General features: G+C 36.5%; 1 protein-coding gene across 2 annotated transcripts in view; it reads left to right on the top strand.

Moving 5' to 3' along the window:
- The window catches only part of RC3H1 (ring finger and CCCH-type domains 1), an 87,006-nt gene that overhangs the window by 39,755 nt on the left and 34,251 nt on the right, over positions 1-13,000 (top strand). For both annotated transcript variants that reach the window (XM_043568541.1, XM_043568540.1), the window contains exons 3-7: positions 757-877; positions 1,597-1,836; positions 2,283-2,458; positions 5,935-6,135; positions 9,630-9,762. In XM_043568541.1, coding sequence (XP_043424476.1) covers positions 757-877; positions 1,597-1,836; positions 2,283-2,458; positions 5,935-6,135; positions 9,630-9,762 — 871 coding nt within the window. The remainder of the gene's footprint in view (positions 1-756; positions 878-1,596; positions 1,837-2,282; positions 2,459-5,934; positions 6,136-9,629; positions 9,763-13,000) is intronic.

Below are 13,000 nucleotides of genomic sequence, written 5' to 3'. Positions count from 1 at the left end.
TGTAATAAAGACTCCTACAACTCAATAATAAAAAGGACATAATTTTAAAATGGGCAAAGATCTGGACGCCTCACCAGAGAAGATACACAGATGGCAAATGAGCTGATGAAAAGTTGCTCGACGTCATTTGCCACTAAGGAATTACAAATTAAAACCACGAGATGCTGCTACACACCAGTTAGAATAGCTTCAAGGTCCAAAACACTGACAACACCAAATGCTGGTGAGGATGTGGAGCAACAGAAACTCTTATTGCTGGTGAGAATGCAAAGTGGTGTAGTCACTTTGGAAGTTACTGCACGACTCTATGATTCTGTTTACATGAAACGTCGAAAATAGGCAAATCCACAAGAGCCGGAAAGCCAATTAGTATTTTCTTATGGTTGGTGGGGAGTTGGGAGGAAATATTGGAGGGGTGACAGTTAAAAGTATGGTGTTCTTTGGAGGGGTGATGAAAATGTTCTAAAATTGTAATGGTTACACACCTGTGAATATACTAAAAACCATTGAATTATATATCTTAAATGGGTCGCCTACATGGTATACAAATTATGTTTCAGTAAAACGATTATAAAACCAAAATAATGCATTAAATTTAGTGTGTTAGTATAGAAAAGGTCTTTTGAAAGGCTTCAGTAAATTTAGTGGGAGTTTTGATGTTACCACTTTAGAGTAGCAGTGCATAAAATATACTTAATAAGACATTTGTTTAATTAATTAGTGTGCACTCATACAGACCTTTTTTTTGACCTCAAGGTCCCTGAGCAGCAGCCCATTACTCTGTGTAGTGGGGTTGAAGATACAAAGCATTATGAGGAAGCCAAGAAATGTGTAGAAGAATTAGCATTGTACCTGAAACCACTCAGCAGTGCTAGAGGTGAATCAGATGCAACTATCCATACCAAATAAATGTTTATGAAAGATGCTTTTCTTACCATAAAAATGGTGGGGTGTAAGTGAATGTTAATGAAATTCACTTATTTATTGTAAGTCAAACCCACTAGTAGTAAATAATATCATTACAAACCATTCCAAGAGATGAATTTAAAGTTTATGTGATGTTGGACACATTTGAATGAGTTGCAAAAGTAAGTGTGAATATACTAGTGGTTTCAGGAGGGCTCCCGCCATTTGACAACTCTGGATTATCTGCCTTCTTTTCAGTTTTATATGATGTGCCATAGAGAATGTAATAAACTTGGAAGTTGCTGTTACCGCCTTGCCATTATGGCTTATTGTTTCAATAGGAACATAAAATTAACTGTTATGAAATAATATGCCAGAATTGTTATGACCTCAAGATTTGGGTCTTAAATTAATTATTAATTGTGTCCCTCCATGGTTGTGATGAATAATAATATATTTAATGTTACAATGAATATTATTTCTACATGATATAACAACTTTTGTATATTTTTAAAATGAAAACGAGGCTTTTATTTATATCATTTTATCTCTTGTTTATTTTAAATATCCTAGTAGAAACCAGAGCTGTTCACATATCCATGAAGTCAGTCAGCCCATCAGAGGAAATTTTTTTGGACTCTTAAAAGCTGCATTGTAAACCTAGAAATAACTTTTTACTCTCTTTTAAAGGAGTGGGTCTGAATAGCACTACTCAGAGTGTTCTGAGTCGCCCAATGCAGAGGAAGCTGGTGACTCTGGTCCACTGCCAACTTGTGGAAGAGGAAGGCAGGATTCGTGCTATGAGAGCAGCTCGATCTTTAGGTGAACGAACAGTTACAGAGCTCATTCTTCAACACCAAAATCCTCAGCAACTGTCCTCCAATCTCTGGGCAGCAGTCAGAGCTAGGGGCTGCCAGTTCCTTGGACCAGGTATGTGATTAAAGTTTGATATTTATTATGCCAGTAATTCTAAAAGTATGGTGTCAGAACTGTAAGTGCCATGTAGAAAGACTAGTTCTTTGCAATATCTGTTGTTACAAAATAATATCCCACTTGACGATCATGGCTTGGGCAATTCCATGTCAGTTTTTTAGAGCACTTAAAACTTTTAATGGCAAAAGTTTTCATTTTGATAGAAATATTTCTTGAATGTATTAATTTTTTATCTGTTTTCTTAAGTAAAATATATAGAGTGTAGTATAAAATTGCCCCAAAATAGTTAGAAAGTATAACTGTGAATACTTTTTGTGTTTTTGTGTCGTGTTGCCCATTAATTAAGTGGCACCTGCAGAAGTTTTTGAGTATTGCCCTTCTAATAAATAGATGTGTCTTATCTTTGCATATGATAAATTCTGGTTTTGCCCAACTTTTCCTAGCAATGCAGGAGGAAGCTCTAAAGCTGGTTCTCTTGGCCTTGGAAGATGGTTCTGCTTTGTCAAGAAAAGTATTGGTTCTCTTTGTGGTGCAAAGGTTGGAGCCACGGTTTCCTCAAGCCTCTAAAACTAGCATTGGGCATGTTGTCCAGCTCCTTTATAGAGCCTCCTGCTTCAAGGTATGAACCAGGGAACCAGCGTTACATTTGGGCTTGAAAGGAAACCTTGTCTTTTTCCCCAACTTAAATAGTAAATCTTTGAGTTTAATAAAGTTGCCCCCTCAGAAAATTTCAACATTTCAAGAATGTAGATGGTATCCTATTAAAGTTAAATCTTGTTACATTGAATTTTGTATATTAGATAGTGAACAACATAAACCGAGGCTTATATAGATGTTTATATTTGAAGAGACCATTAAACTGTGTCATTTCCCCGCCGAGACTATAAGCAGAATTGGTCTGAGCAGAGAGTCATTGAAGCAGGAAGAAATTTTATTGGGCTCTTTGCTCCTGCTATAATTCCATATACACAGTGGGGTTAAAACAGTACTGGAGCTCCATTTGCCACTTTCTTTTCAGTGTAGATAGTAATGCTGGATGACTTCTTTTGTATCCCAGATTGAATCAGCACTGCTTCCAACATTGGTGCTCACTATGTATCATTTATTTTTCATCCTGTTTTCCTGACTTCTTAATGTCAAGCCTTCTTCTTCTAACTTTTTTAATGTTTATTTTTGAGAGAGAGGGAGAGGGAGCCTGTGTGCACAGCTGGGGGAGGGGCAGAGAAAAAGGAAACAGGATCCGAATCGGGCTCCCAGCGCTGACAGCAGAGAGCCAGCCCGACATGGGGCTTGAACTCACAAACCATGAGATCATGACCTGAGCTGAAGTCGGATGCTTCACCAACTGAGCCACTCAGGTGCCCCATCTAAGGCTTCTTACTTCTGACACAACACATAATTAGTACTTCATGAACCAGGCATGCCTCTGAAATTGTTTTAATTCATACAGCCTATAAGGAAATCCATTCCTTGGTCACCATGTCCCCTCATCTGACACTCAAACTAAAGAATCCTATGTCCTACTATAGTCTTGTCTATGTTCTCATTTTCTGAGAAAGATGAAATGGTTCACAGAATCAACAGGAAAGCATACCAATTTAATTAAAAAAAAATTTTAAGCTCTAACTAAATGCCAATATTCTTAAGTTTCTTTCTAGAGACAGATTAAATATATATACTGAAAATGTGCTGTGGACTCCAGGTTTGTACCCAACCCTGTCCTTGCCGTAAGCACCTCTGGAACTGTGAGAAACTCTAGCCAAAATAACTCCCAACTGGTTCAGATTGTCCCCGAATAACAACATTTGTTGTAATGATTGTAATAACATGATTTTACAGTGTCATCTGGAATACAGTTTAGAATGTCTGTCTGCTTCCAAAGTTCTTTGTTCTCTACTAACAGCACCAGACAGATACAGTATTGCAAGCTTGAAAAAGAAAATGAAAGAAAAGGAAATCTAGCCTTCTCCTGTGAAGTAGTAATCCCTACTTCCCTACTGTGAAGTAGGGATCCAAAAACCCCAGAATACCTACAGTGAACCTCTTTCAATCCTAATTAGAAGTATTAATATAATTAAAAAGAGATTGGAAGTTGCAAAAAATCCAGTTTTTCACTTGAGTCATGATTATGTTTCTTTATTCTATTGTCTGCCTGCTTTCTTCTCTTGCCGGTAATAATGTACTATTAGTACATATTAACTAAATTAACTAAACATATTAACTATTAGTTATTAACATTTAATATAATATTAGCAGTTATTAACAGTTAACATAATATTAACAATTAAACATTAACTAAACTAACTCATTTACTTCTCTAAGCTTTTCCCTCCTCCTTGCAGCTATATGTGTCCGTATAGCTGTGTTCTAGTTATGTCCTTTTAGCATCTCTTTTATTTCCATTTGAAAAACCTTTTCAAACTGGGATAATTCTGGTCCTTCTGAGTACAGTTATAGTTCCAGGAGTTACTTTAGACATTGCATCTCTTGGAAATCTTTGATTGTTTTTAGTTAAAAGAGAGTTCTGAGAGCCAAGTCCAGGGAACCCTATTATATCATATAGAAAACATTCTACATTTTAATAATATTTAGCTTATATTGAGAGTATGTTTTTGTACATACTCATACACGTGTGGTCTTTTGACTTGCCTTTAACAAGTCAAACAAGTCTTTAACAAAATTTTTCTTTTAATCAGTTGGTCTTTGTACGGACTTAGCTAACAAAATTTAAGTTAGACTTTCTTGGAATAAGAATGGAATACATTTTAAAATATAATGTCAGTGTGACCTAGAAATCTTGACTAACATATTCTGTAGTTTTTCTTTGATGGAAAAAAAATGAAAATTTTCTACTAGAGGAAATTGAGACCTTACGAGAATAAAGCAATGATTTTTAAAAAAGAAAAAAATACTCATGCAGTTATTGTGAAAAAAGCAATGTATGTTTCTTCTTCATAACTGTGGATTATTACTGTTGGGCTTGCTTGGCATTGAGCTAGGTGGTACTCCTAACTGAGCACCATTCAGATGCTGGCGTGATTCTAAAAATGAATAATCTGTGCTTAGCTTAATTTTCCATGGAGTTTTGCAGTCCAGGCCACCATCAGAAAGTGCAAAATAATAATGATGATAATATCTTTTAGTGATTAAAATGATTAACACTTATTGAGCCCTTAGCATGTGCCAGTCAGTGTGTTAACTTATTAACCATCATATTGACATATTAACTCATTGAATTCTCTAAGCTTGTCGAGGTAGTTACTGCTGTTATTTTTGTTATATCGTTACATTTTGAGTCAAGTGGGGTTTAGGCCAGAGGCTCATCTCGTCCAGGATCACCTGTATCCTAATATACTGTAGAATATATTTTACCTTAACACACATACGCGCGTACACACACACACACACACACACACACACAGACACACACGTGTATACACACACACAGACATATGTATATATAAAAAAGTAGGCTCCACACCCAACATGGGGCTTGAACTCATGACTCAGACCAAGAGTCACATGCTGTCACTGACTGAGCCAGCCAGGCGCCCCACATATTTTCTTCTTTTCAGGAATGCATATGAAGGGATGTCTGCGTGTTTCAGTTGGTTGAGTGTCCTACTCCTGATTTTGGCTCAGGTCACAATCCCAGGGTCGTGAGATCGAGCCCCATGTCGGGCGCCGTGCTGAGCCTGGGGCCTGCTTGGGATTCTCTCTCTCCTTCTCTCTTTGCCCCTCCCCCACTTGTGCTCATTCTCTCTCTCTCTCTCTCTCCTAAACAAATAAACGTTTAGGGGGAAAATGCATATACACATTCCTACAATTTAAATAAACTGTATATGTGTTAAGGTCTATCCAATCTTGGGACTTTGCCCCAGCACATAGTCATTCTTTCTGTAAGTCCTATTCAGAAGAGTTTGACATCTGTAAAGGGGGAAATGTTTTACACGCAAAACAGTGTGTTCATTTTATCTTGCTATTGTTGCTAAAAGAAATTTGTTATATTAAAAATTGTTCTCTGTATGTGTTCATGTAAAATACAAACTCATTTTGTTTCTTACCTGACTCATGAGATTATGTGTGTCTTACTAGGTCACCAAACGTGATGAAGACTCTTCTTTGATGCAGCTGAAGGAAGAATTTAGAACCTATGAAGCTCTGCGGCGAGAACACGACTCTCAGATAGTGCAGATTGCCATGGAAGCAGGCTTACGGATTGCACCAGACCAATGGTCCTCATTGCTTTATGGAGACCAGTCTCACAAGTCTCATATGCAGTCAATCATTGACAAGGTAGACCCTTTTATGTTCCTTACTTGGACACATCTTGGAGTTTTGATAATTGATGATTTAGTAATTTATTTATTTAACAAATGTATGTTAGAGTGAATACCATATGTCAGGCTTTTCTTACAAGTTAGTTATCTGTAGTTGAGTATCATAACTAGTCACATCATTACCAGTTTGTTCATATAAATTAAATTGATGTACAAGTGACATCATTCATATAAGATTTCACTATAGGGAGCCCGGGTGGCCCAGTCGGTTAAGCGTTCGACTTCAGCTCAGGTCATGATCTCACAGTTCGTGAGTTTGAGCCCCGCATTAGGCTCTGTGCTGACAGCTCCGAGCCTGGACCCTGCTTTCAATTCTGCGTCTCCCTCTCTCTCTGCCCCTCCCCTGCTCATGCTGTATCTCTCTCCCCTTCAAAAATAAATAAAAACATTAAGAAAAAAATAAAAAGATTTCACTGTAGTGTTCTAACGCTTTGTCCTACACTCTTTTGTATTCTTCTTGAGTGTCTTCCATCTCTATTGTTGTTGCCTCTCTTTCTTCTTTCTTCTCTGAGTTTTAATCATTGTTAAATCATTAAGCCCATTTTCTAAAGGCCTTTATTGTCTTCCTATAACAGCCATTTAATGGTCTGGAAGATGTATAAGTTGAGATTTCTTAAGATTCTCAGTCACAATAATTTCACATAAGTTACTGAATCATTCTAGGTTTGATCAGATTTTCAATAAATGTATTTCTACTTTTTCTGTTCTTTGTTATGATATAAAGATCACTAAGAGTACTAGAGTAGCTCCATTATTGCTGACTCTAAGAACTGTATTTAATTTTGTTAAAGCTAGGGTAATACCGTAATTGTTTTTGTTGTAATTCAACATGAAATATATGAAAGTGCAAAAAAAAAAAGGTCTTAAAGCAGCATGTAAATATATTGCATTCAGTAATAGCATTAATTTGTACTATTTTACCTTAAATACTTGTTTTCATTAGAACCCACCTCACAATTTGCAGAAATTAAGATCAATATGTAAGAGTAGTCTAAATATAATACTATTTAACACTTACTGAGAGCCTACTAATGCCTCGTGGGATAATCATTTAATCCTTTTAATAGACCTGTATTATTAAAGGTCTTAAAGGTATTATTAAAGGAGACAGAGAGAGGTTAAATACATTTCTCCAGGGTAATATAGGTAATCAGTGATGGGGCTGGATTTGAACTCGGGTATAGTGATTCTAGAATCTATGTTCTTAGCCACAAAATCTCTTTCCGGACTATTCTGACACTTTTTTTTTTTTTTTTTTTTTTTTGGCTGTTCCCAAAGATAGGATTCTTTGGATGAGTACTGTATTGATGTCAAAGGACAGTTGCAAAATGTGTTTTATAACTGCCTGTTACATAATTTCCAATGTAATATATTTTTGTCGTATAAATCTTTTCTAGATACTTTTGCCCAAATTCTACCTCCAACTCCTAGGTCTGAAATTATGCAGCTGACTGATGAAAATGTTTTGAAACTTTAGTAATGGTCTCTTATAGGAGTAGCTATCTACCTCTGAAAATAAACTTGGCTTGCTTTTACAAAGATTCTCTAAGGAGGTTGACCTTTTTGTGTGAACTAGACTATATAATTTATCCTATAACAGTATCCTCACATCATGAGCAGTAGTTCAAATAATATCCAGAGACCTTCTTACAACAAACTGGTAAACAAACTTTGCAGTGTATGTGGCATCTTTTCATGCAGAGCAGTAGAACTTTCTGTGGTAATGAAAATGTTTTATAAATGCAGTGTCTAATTGGTGATCACTAACCACCCACAGCTGTTTAGCACCCAGAATGTGAGCGTGCAACTGAAGAACTACATTTTTATTTTATTTTATTAATTTAAACTTAAATAGCCACTTATTGCTAATAACTACTGTGTTGGACAGTGCAGATAATTTATTAAAAGTGATATGAAAAGCAATAATCATAGTAAATTAGTGGACAAAGAAACATGAACTATCAGTTCACAAAGAGGAAATACATTTAATTGATAGGATAGAACTCAACTCCAGTAATAATTAAATACACCATTAAAATAGTGACATAACAAATATTGCCTATTATATTAGTCAAAGAGACATATATTGCCATACATTGCTGATGGTTTGTAAAATGTATTACAGATCTTTTGGGAAACAATTTGTCAGTGAATAAAAACAAAATATTCATGTCTTTTGATCAATTTAATCTTGCCAGGAACTTATTTTAAGGAAATAATCCAAACTTTCAAAAATGTTATGAGCTCAAAGGCATTAAATTGCTACATTATTTATAAAGGAGAACATATGCAGATTGTTAAAGAAGTTGTCTATCTTTCTGCTCAGAACTCCGTTACATGGCGATTAAAATTAGTTATTTCAGGACTGATACTCTCTACAGCTGATATATAACATTCAATTTCTTTAAAAGTCAGTGAAATATTTTTATTAAGTCCTGGTGGTAGATACATGGGTGTCGTCATTATATTAGACACTTTGAAATATTTCATAATGAAAAGGGTAGCAATATAAAAATGCTTTTGTTATAATATTAATGGTAGCCAAAACCATAAGTTCATAAATGGCTGATTATATAAGTGTATAAAAAGCATGCTAAGATGAAAAAATTGAATAAAGGCATGTGAGCATTCAAATGATAGTTCTGTTATTTTTCATGTTTTTTAAAATGTATGCTTTTTTTTTTTAAATTACCTTTAAAGAGTGATCTTTTGTGGGGAAACAATTCTGATCTATATTAATAAACTACATAGAGAGCTAAATGTTTCCAAGTAAGACCCTTTAGTCACTATAACCTAATCAATTTCCCCTCTTAAAGTTCATATGTGTGTCCATCTTAGGAGAGTTAATGTGAGAAGTATGTCATAAAGCTTTAGAAAAATACACAATCTGATTGCTTCCAAGAATCCCAAACCATTCTAAGATTTTTTTTTAAGCTGGAGTGGACTTTTGAAATTATTTAGTCTGTATAGCAATTGGACTTCAGATTGAGTCTGTAAAGGTTATATCCAGTGTCATGATCTTTGGTCAGTAGTAGAACTTGAACTCAAGCTAGTTTGATGGAATTCAGTTTCATTGTTCTTGGTATTGTATAGTTTTATCTCGAGACTCCAGATTTCGGTTATTTGGAAGCACTCCAAGAGCCAAACTAATAGTGCTCTAAGAACGTAAGGTGGTAAGAGTCTACTTCCAAATTGAGGAATTGAGAAAGGTCTCACATTTGAGGAATGTGCATCAGAGGGAAGAGAGTTTACAGTATGTCAAGCTGTGAATGCAGGGAAGTGCAGGCTTTGTTGAGGCAGCAGGTAATTCAGTCTCTAGCCAAAGCATGGAATGTGTGGGAGGGTAAAATTAAAGGTAATAAAGTGCAAAAATGATTGCAATATTTTAAGTAATTTTTATTTTAAAAGGATTATCTGGTTTTTGGAAAGTTAATATTTTTCTTTTTTAAGTTGCAGACCCCAGCGTCTTTTGCACAAAGTGTTCAGGAACTAACAATTGCTCTCCAGCGAACTGGAGATCCAGCAAACTTGAACCGACTAAGACCCCATTTGGAGCTACTGGCAAACATTGACCCTAGTCCAGGTAAATAAACCCAAGGAAAATAAGTGGACTGTCCTGTGTGTGTCTCAGTGCTGCTCAGTGATTCTTTTAATTATCTTTTGTTGCATTCCTCAAGAATTTCCCAGAGTGGTTACTCCAGACCTTTTACACAGTATTTAAATTTCTGACCACGATCTTGTCCATCTATCTCTTTATTGCTTCAGCTAACACTTAATACTTTTTGCCGTACTGCTCACTTGACCAGGAAAGTAATTCACTCTGGGATCCTTTTTGTTTTCTCTTTCTTGCATCACAAAATTATGCTGTATTTACCATTCTCATCTGCTTTGACGAAACTCAAGTTCTCTCATTTTGTCTCACTATGTATGTGTGAGCTTGAGTTCACCCATACGTCCATACATACACACATACATATAGAAATGCAATTCTATATATATTTCATATTTTTCATATGTCCTTAGTTGCATTTTCTTGGTCCCAGATTTTTCCTTCTCTGTGATAATGGTGTCTCATTCATCAAGTATCCTCTCTTGCATAGTTTTACTTTATCAGCCCTTTTCCTACTCCTTCCCCTTGACCTGAAAATCACTCAACCTTCATTTTTCACATCTAAGGTATTTTAAAATCCTTATGTCCTATTGCTGTCCCTGTGTTTTATTCATGCTGCTTGGCTAAAACTCTTACCATTCACTAGCAATTTATCCCATTTCTTATTCCAAAGGCTTCTTCTCAGTCCTCAAATTACTTGGTTTCTCTTTAGCGTTTGATGATGTTGTTAACTAATTTCTTAATATAGAACTTTCCTGGAGCGCCTGGGTGGCTCAGTCGGTTAAGCATCCAACTCTTGATTTCAGCTCAGGTCATGATCTCTCGGTTCATGAGATCGAACCCCATGTCAGGCTCTGCTCTGGACAGCATGGAGCCTGCTTGGGATTCTCTCTCTCCCTGTATACATGCTTTCTCTCCCTCAAAACACAACAAAAAAATTCCTGATCCCTTATTATAAAGATATGCTTACTTTGACCACTCTTTCCTCTCTTGCCCACTGAGGAGTAGGCCAGTTGTATTCTTAGAATTTTGTTTTCTCTGCATTCTATTGGTGATGGTCATTTGTTACTCTCTGCAGAGAACAGATTCCCAAATATCTCTAACGCTGTTATCTCTTCATCACTCCAGACTTACTTTACAAATGCTTTCTGAGATTCTCCATCATCTCCTCTTTGTTCTTCAACACAAATTCTTCTTCACTTGATACCAGCTCTTCCTGTGTTTTCTCTGTTAAATGACCTCACTGTCTGAGGTATTTACACTTAAAACCTGAGTCTTTTGTCCTAGTTCATATCTTTGCCTTTCACTTGCTCTACATACCATTTCAGACAATAGGATCTATCTTTTTTCACAATCTCCCTCTATCCCATGCCTGTTAATATGCCTGGGTGAGGGCTGCATTATTTTCCCCAAGACCAAATGACTTCCATTTTCCTCTGTTCTTTTAATTCTTCCAATCCAGTCCACTTACTGCTGCAAAATAAATCACATCTCTGATCTTATTTCTTTGCTCATAAACTTTCAGTGGCACCCCATTGCTTTATTGAATAAGGTGTGGAACTTTTGACAGTGGCCTTCAGGGCCCTCCAGTTTTTATCAACATACCTTAATAGGATTTACTACCAAAATTGCTTAATCAAACCAGGTCAGATATATTCCTAGAACTCAGTCATTTTTCTTTTTTCACTACGGTGCTTTCTTATTCTGAGCAATCAAAAGAGCACTTCCTCACGTTCACTGCCCCACCCACCACCAGCCTGTCTGTCTGCATTCCTGACAGTGTTTTCTGCTCTCCTTGTGTGACAGTGGATAAATTGTGCCTCTAAGCTAAGGCCCCTCTCTCATCTCGTGTTCTAATACCGTTTTGACAAGTATGTCACTCTAGTATCCTCTTTTCTATATCACCAAGTTTCCTTCTCTGCTAGTGTATTTCTGTCAGCAAACACAGCTCCCCGTCCCCCCCCTCCTTTTTTTTTTTTTTTTTTTTTTTTTTTCCTGCTGTTGGACTCACTCCAATCAGGCATTTATCTCCACTATTCAACCAAAACTGCTTTGTCAAGGTCACAAATGACTTCCATGTACTTAGTTCAAACATCACTTCTTGGTTCTCATTTTATTTGACCTGTTAGCAGCATCTAATGTTGTTGTTCACTGTATGATCCTCTTTAACACTTTCTTCACTCAGCTTCTAAGCCACCACGGTTTCCTTCTCATTTTACTGGACCCTCCTGAGCCTCCTTTCTGAGCTGATTTCTCATCTTCATAGCCTCTAATTTTTGGATTGCTCCCATAGTTTAATCCATGTATCTCTTTTCTGTTTATACCCATTCCCTAGATAATCTCTAGTCTCATAGCTTTAAATAGTATTTATACAACTCACAAATTTACTATATTTCATCAGTTCTGAAGCCCACATTTTTTTCAGATCTTAGCATTTCTGAAATTGGGATGCATCTGTATAAATAATGACATGATAATCTAATTAACAATATATTTTCTGTTTTGGTGACACATAAAATAATGGTGTATGTAGCACTTGATTTTGAATCTGTGAAACAGGAGCACCCGGGTGGCTCAGTAGGTTAAGCTTCCAACTCTTGATTTGGGCTCAGGTTGTGATCTCACGGTTCGGGAGATTGCGTGCCACCACATCGGGTTCTGTGTTGACAGAGCAGAGCCTGCTTGGGATTTTCTCTTTCCCTCTGCCTCTCTCTCCCTCTTTCTCTCAAAATAAATAAATGAACAACGACAACAAAAAACGTATCTGAGAAACATGTATTATATCCAGCCCAAACCTCCTTCCTGAATTCTTTTGTATATCCACCTTCTCGCTCAATATCCAGAAGGTCTACTTGAATGTCTAGTATGAATTTCAGACTTAACCTGTCCAAAAGTGAGCTCTAAGCACTGCTCCCACCCCACTCCCATTCCTTTTAGTGGCAGCTCCAACCTTCCATTTCATTTTCTCCATGCAAACACCTTAGAGATCTCCATAACTTTTTTTTCTCTCATATGTACATGTGATCCAACAGCATATTCTGTAGGCCCTCCCTTCAAAATCCATCTGCTTATCACCTTCACTATTACCACTCATCTCTCTTCAGAGATTATGGAATAGCTTCCTGTTGTCTGTCTGTTTTTAGCATAGAAGCCAGAGTGATTCTCTTAACCCTCTGCTCAAAAGTTCTCTGATGGTTTCCATCATTCACTA

The sequence above is a fragment of the Prionailurus bengalensis genome, chromosome E4 (assembly GCF_016509475.1).
Source record: "Prionailurus bengalensis isolate Pbe53 chromosome E4, Fcat_Pben_1.1_paternal_pri, whole genome shotgun sequence".
NCBI classification, from domain to species: domain Eukaryota; kingdom Metazoa; phylum Chordata; class Mammalia; order Carnivora; family Felidae; genus Prionailurus; species Prionailurus bengalensis.
This window is presented reverse-complemented; position numbering and strand designations above follow the sequence as displayed.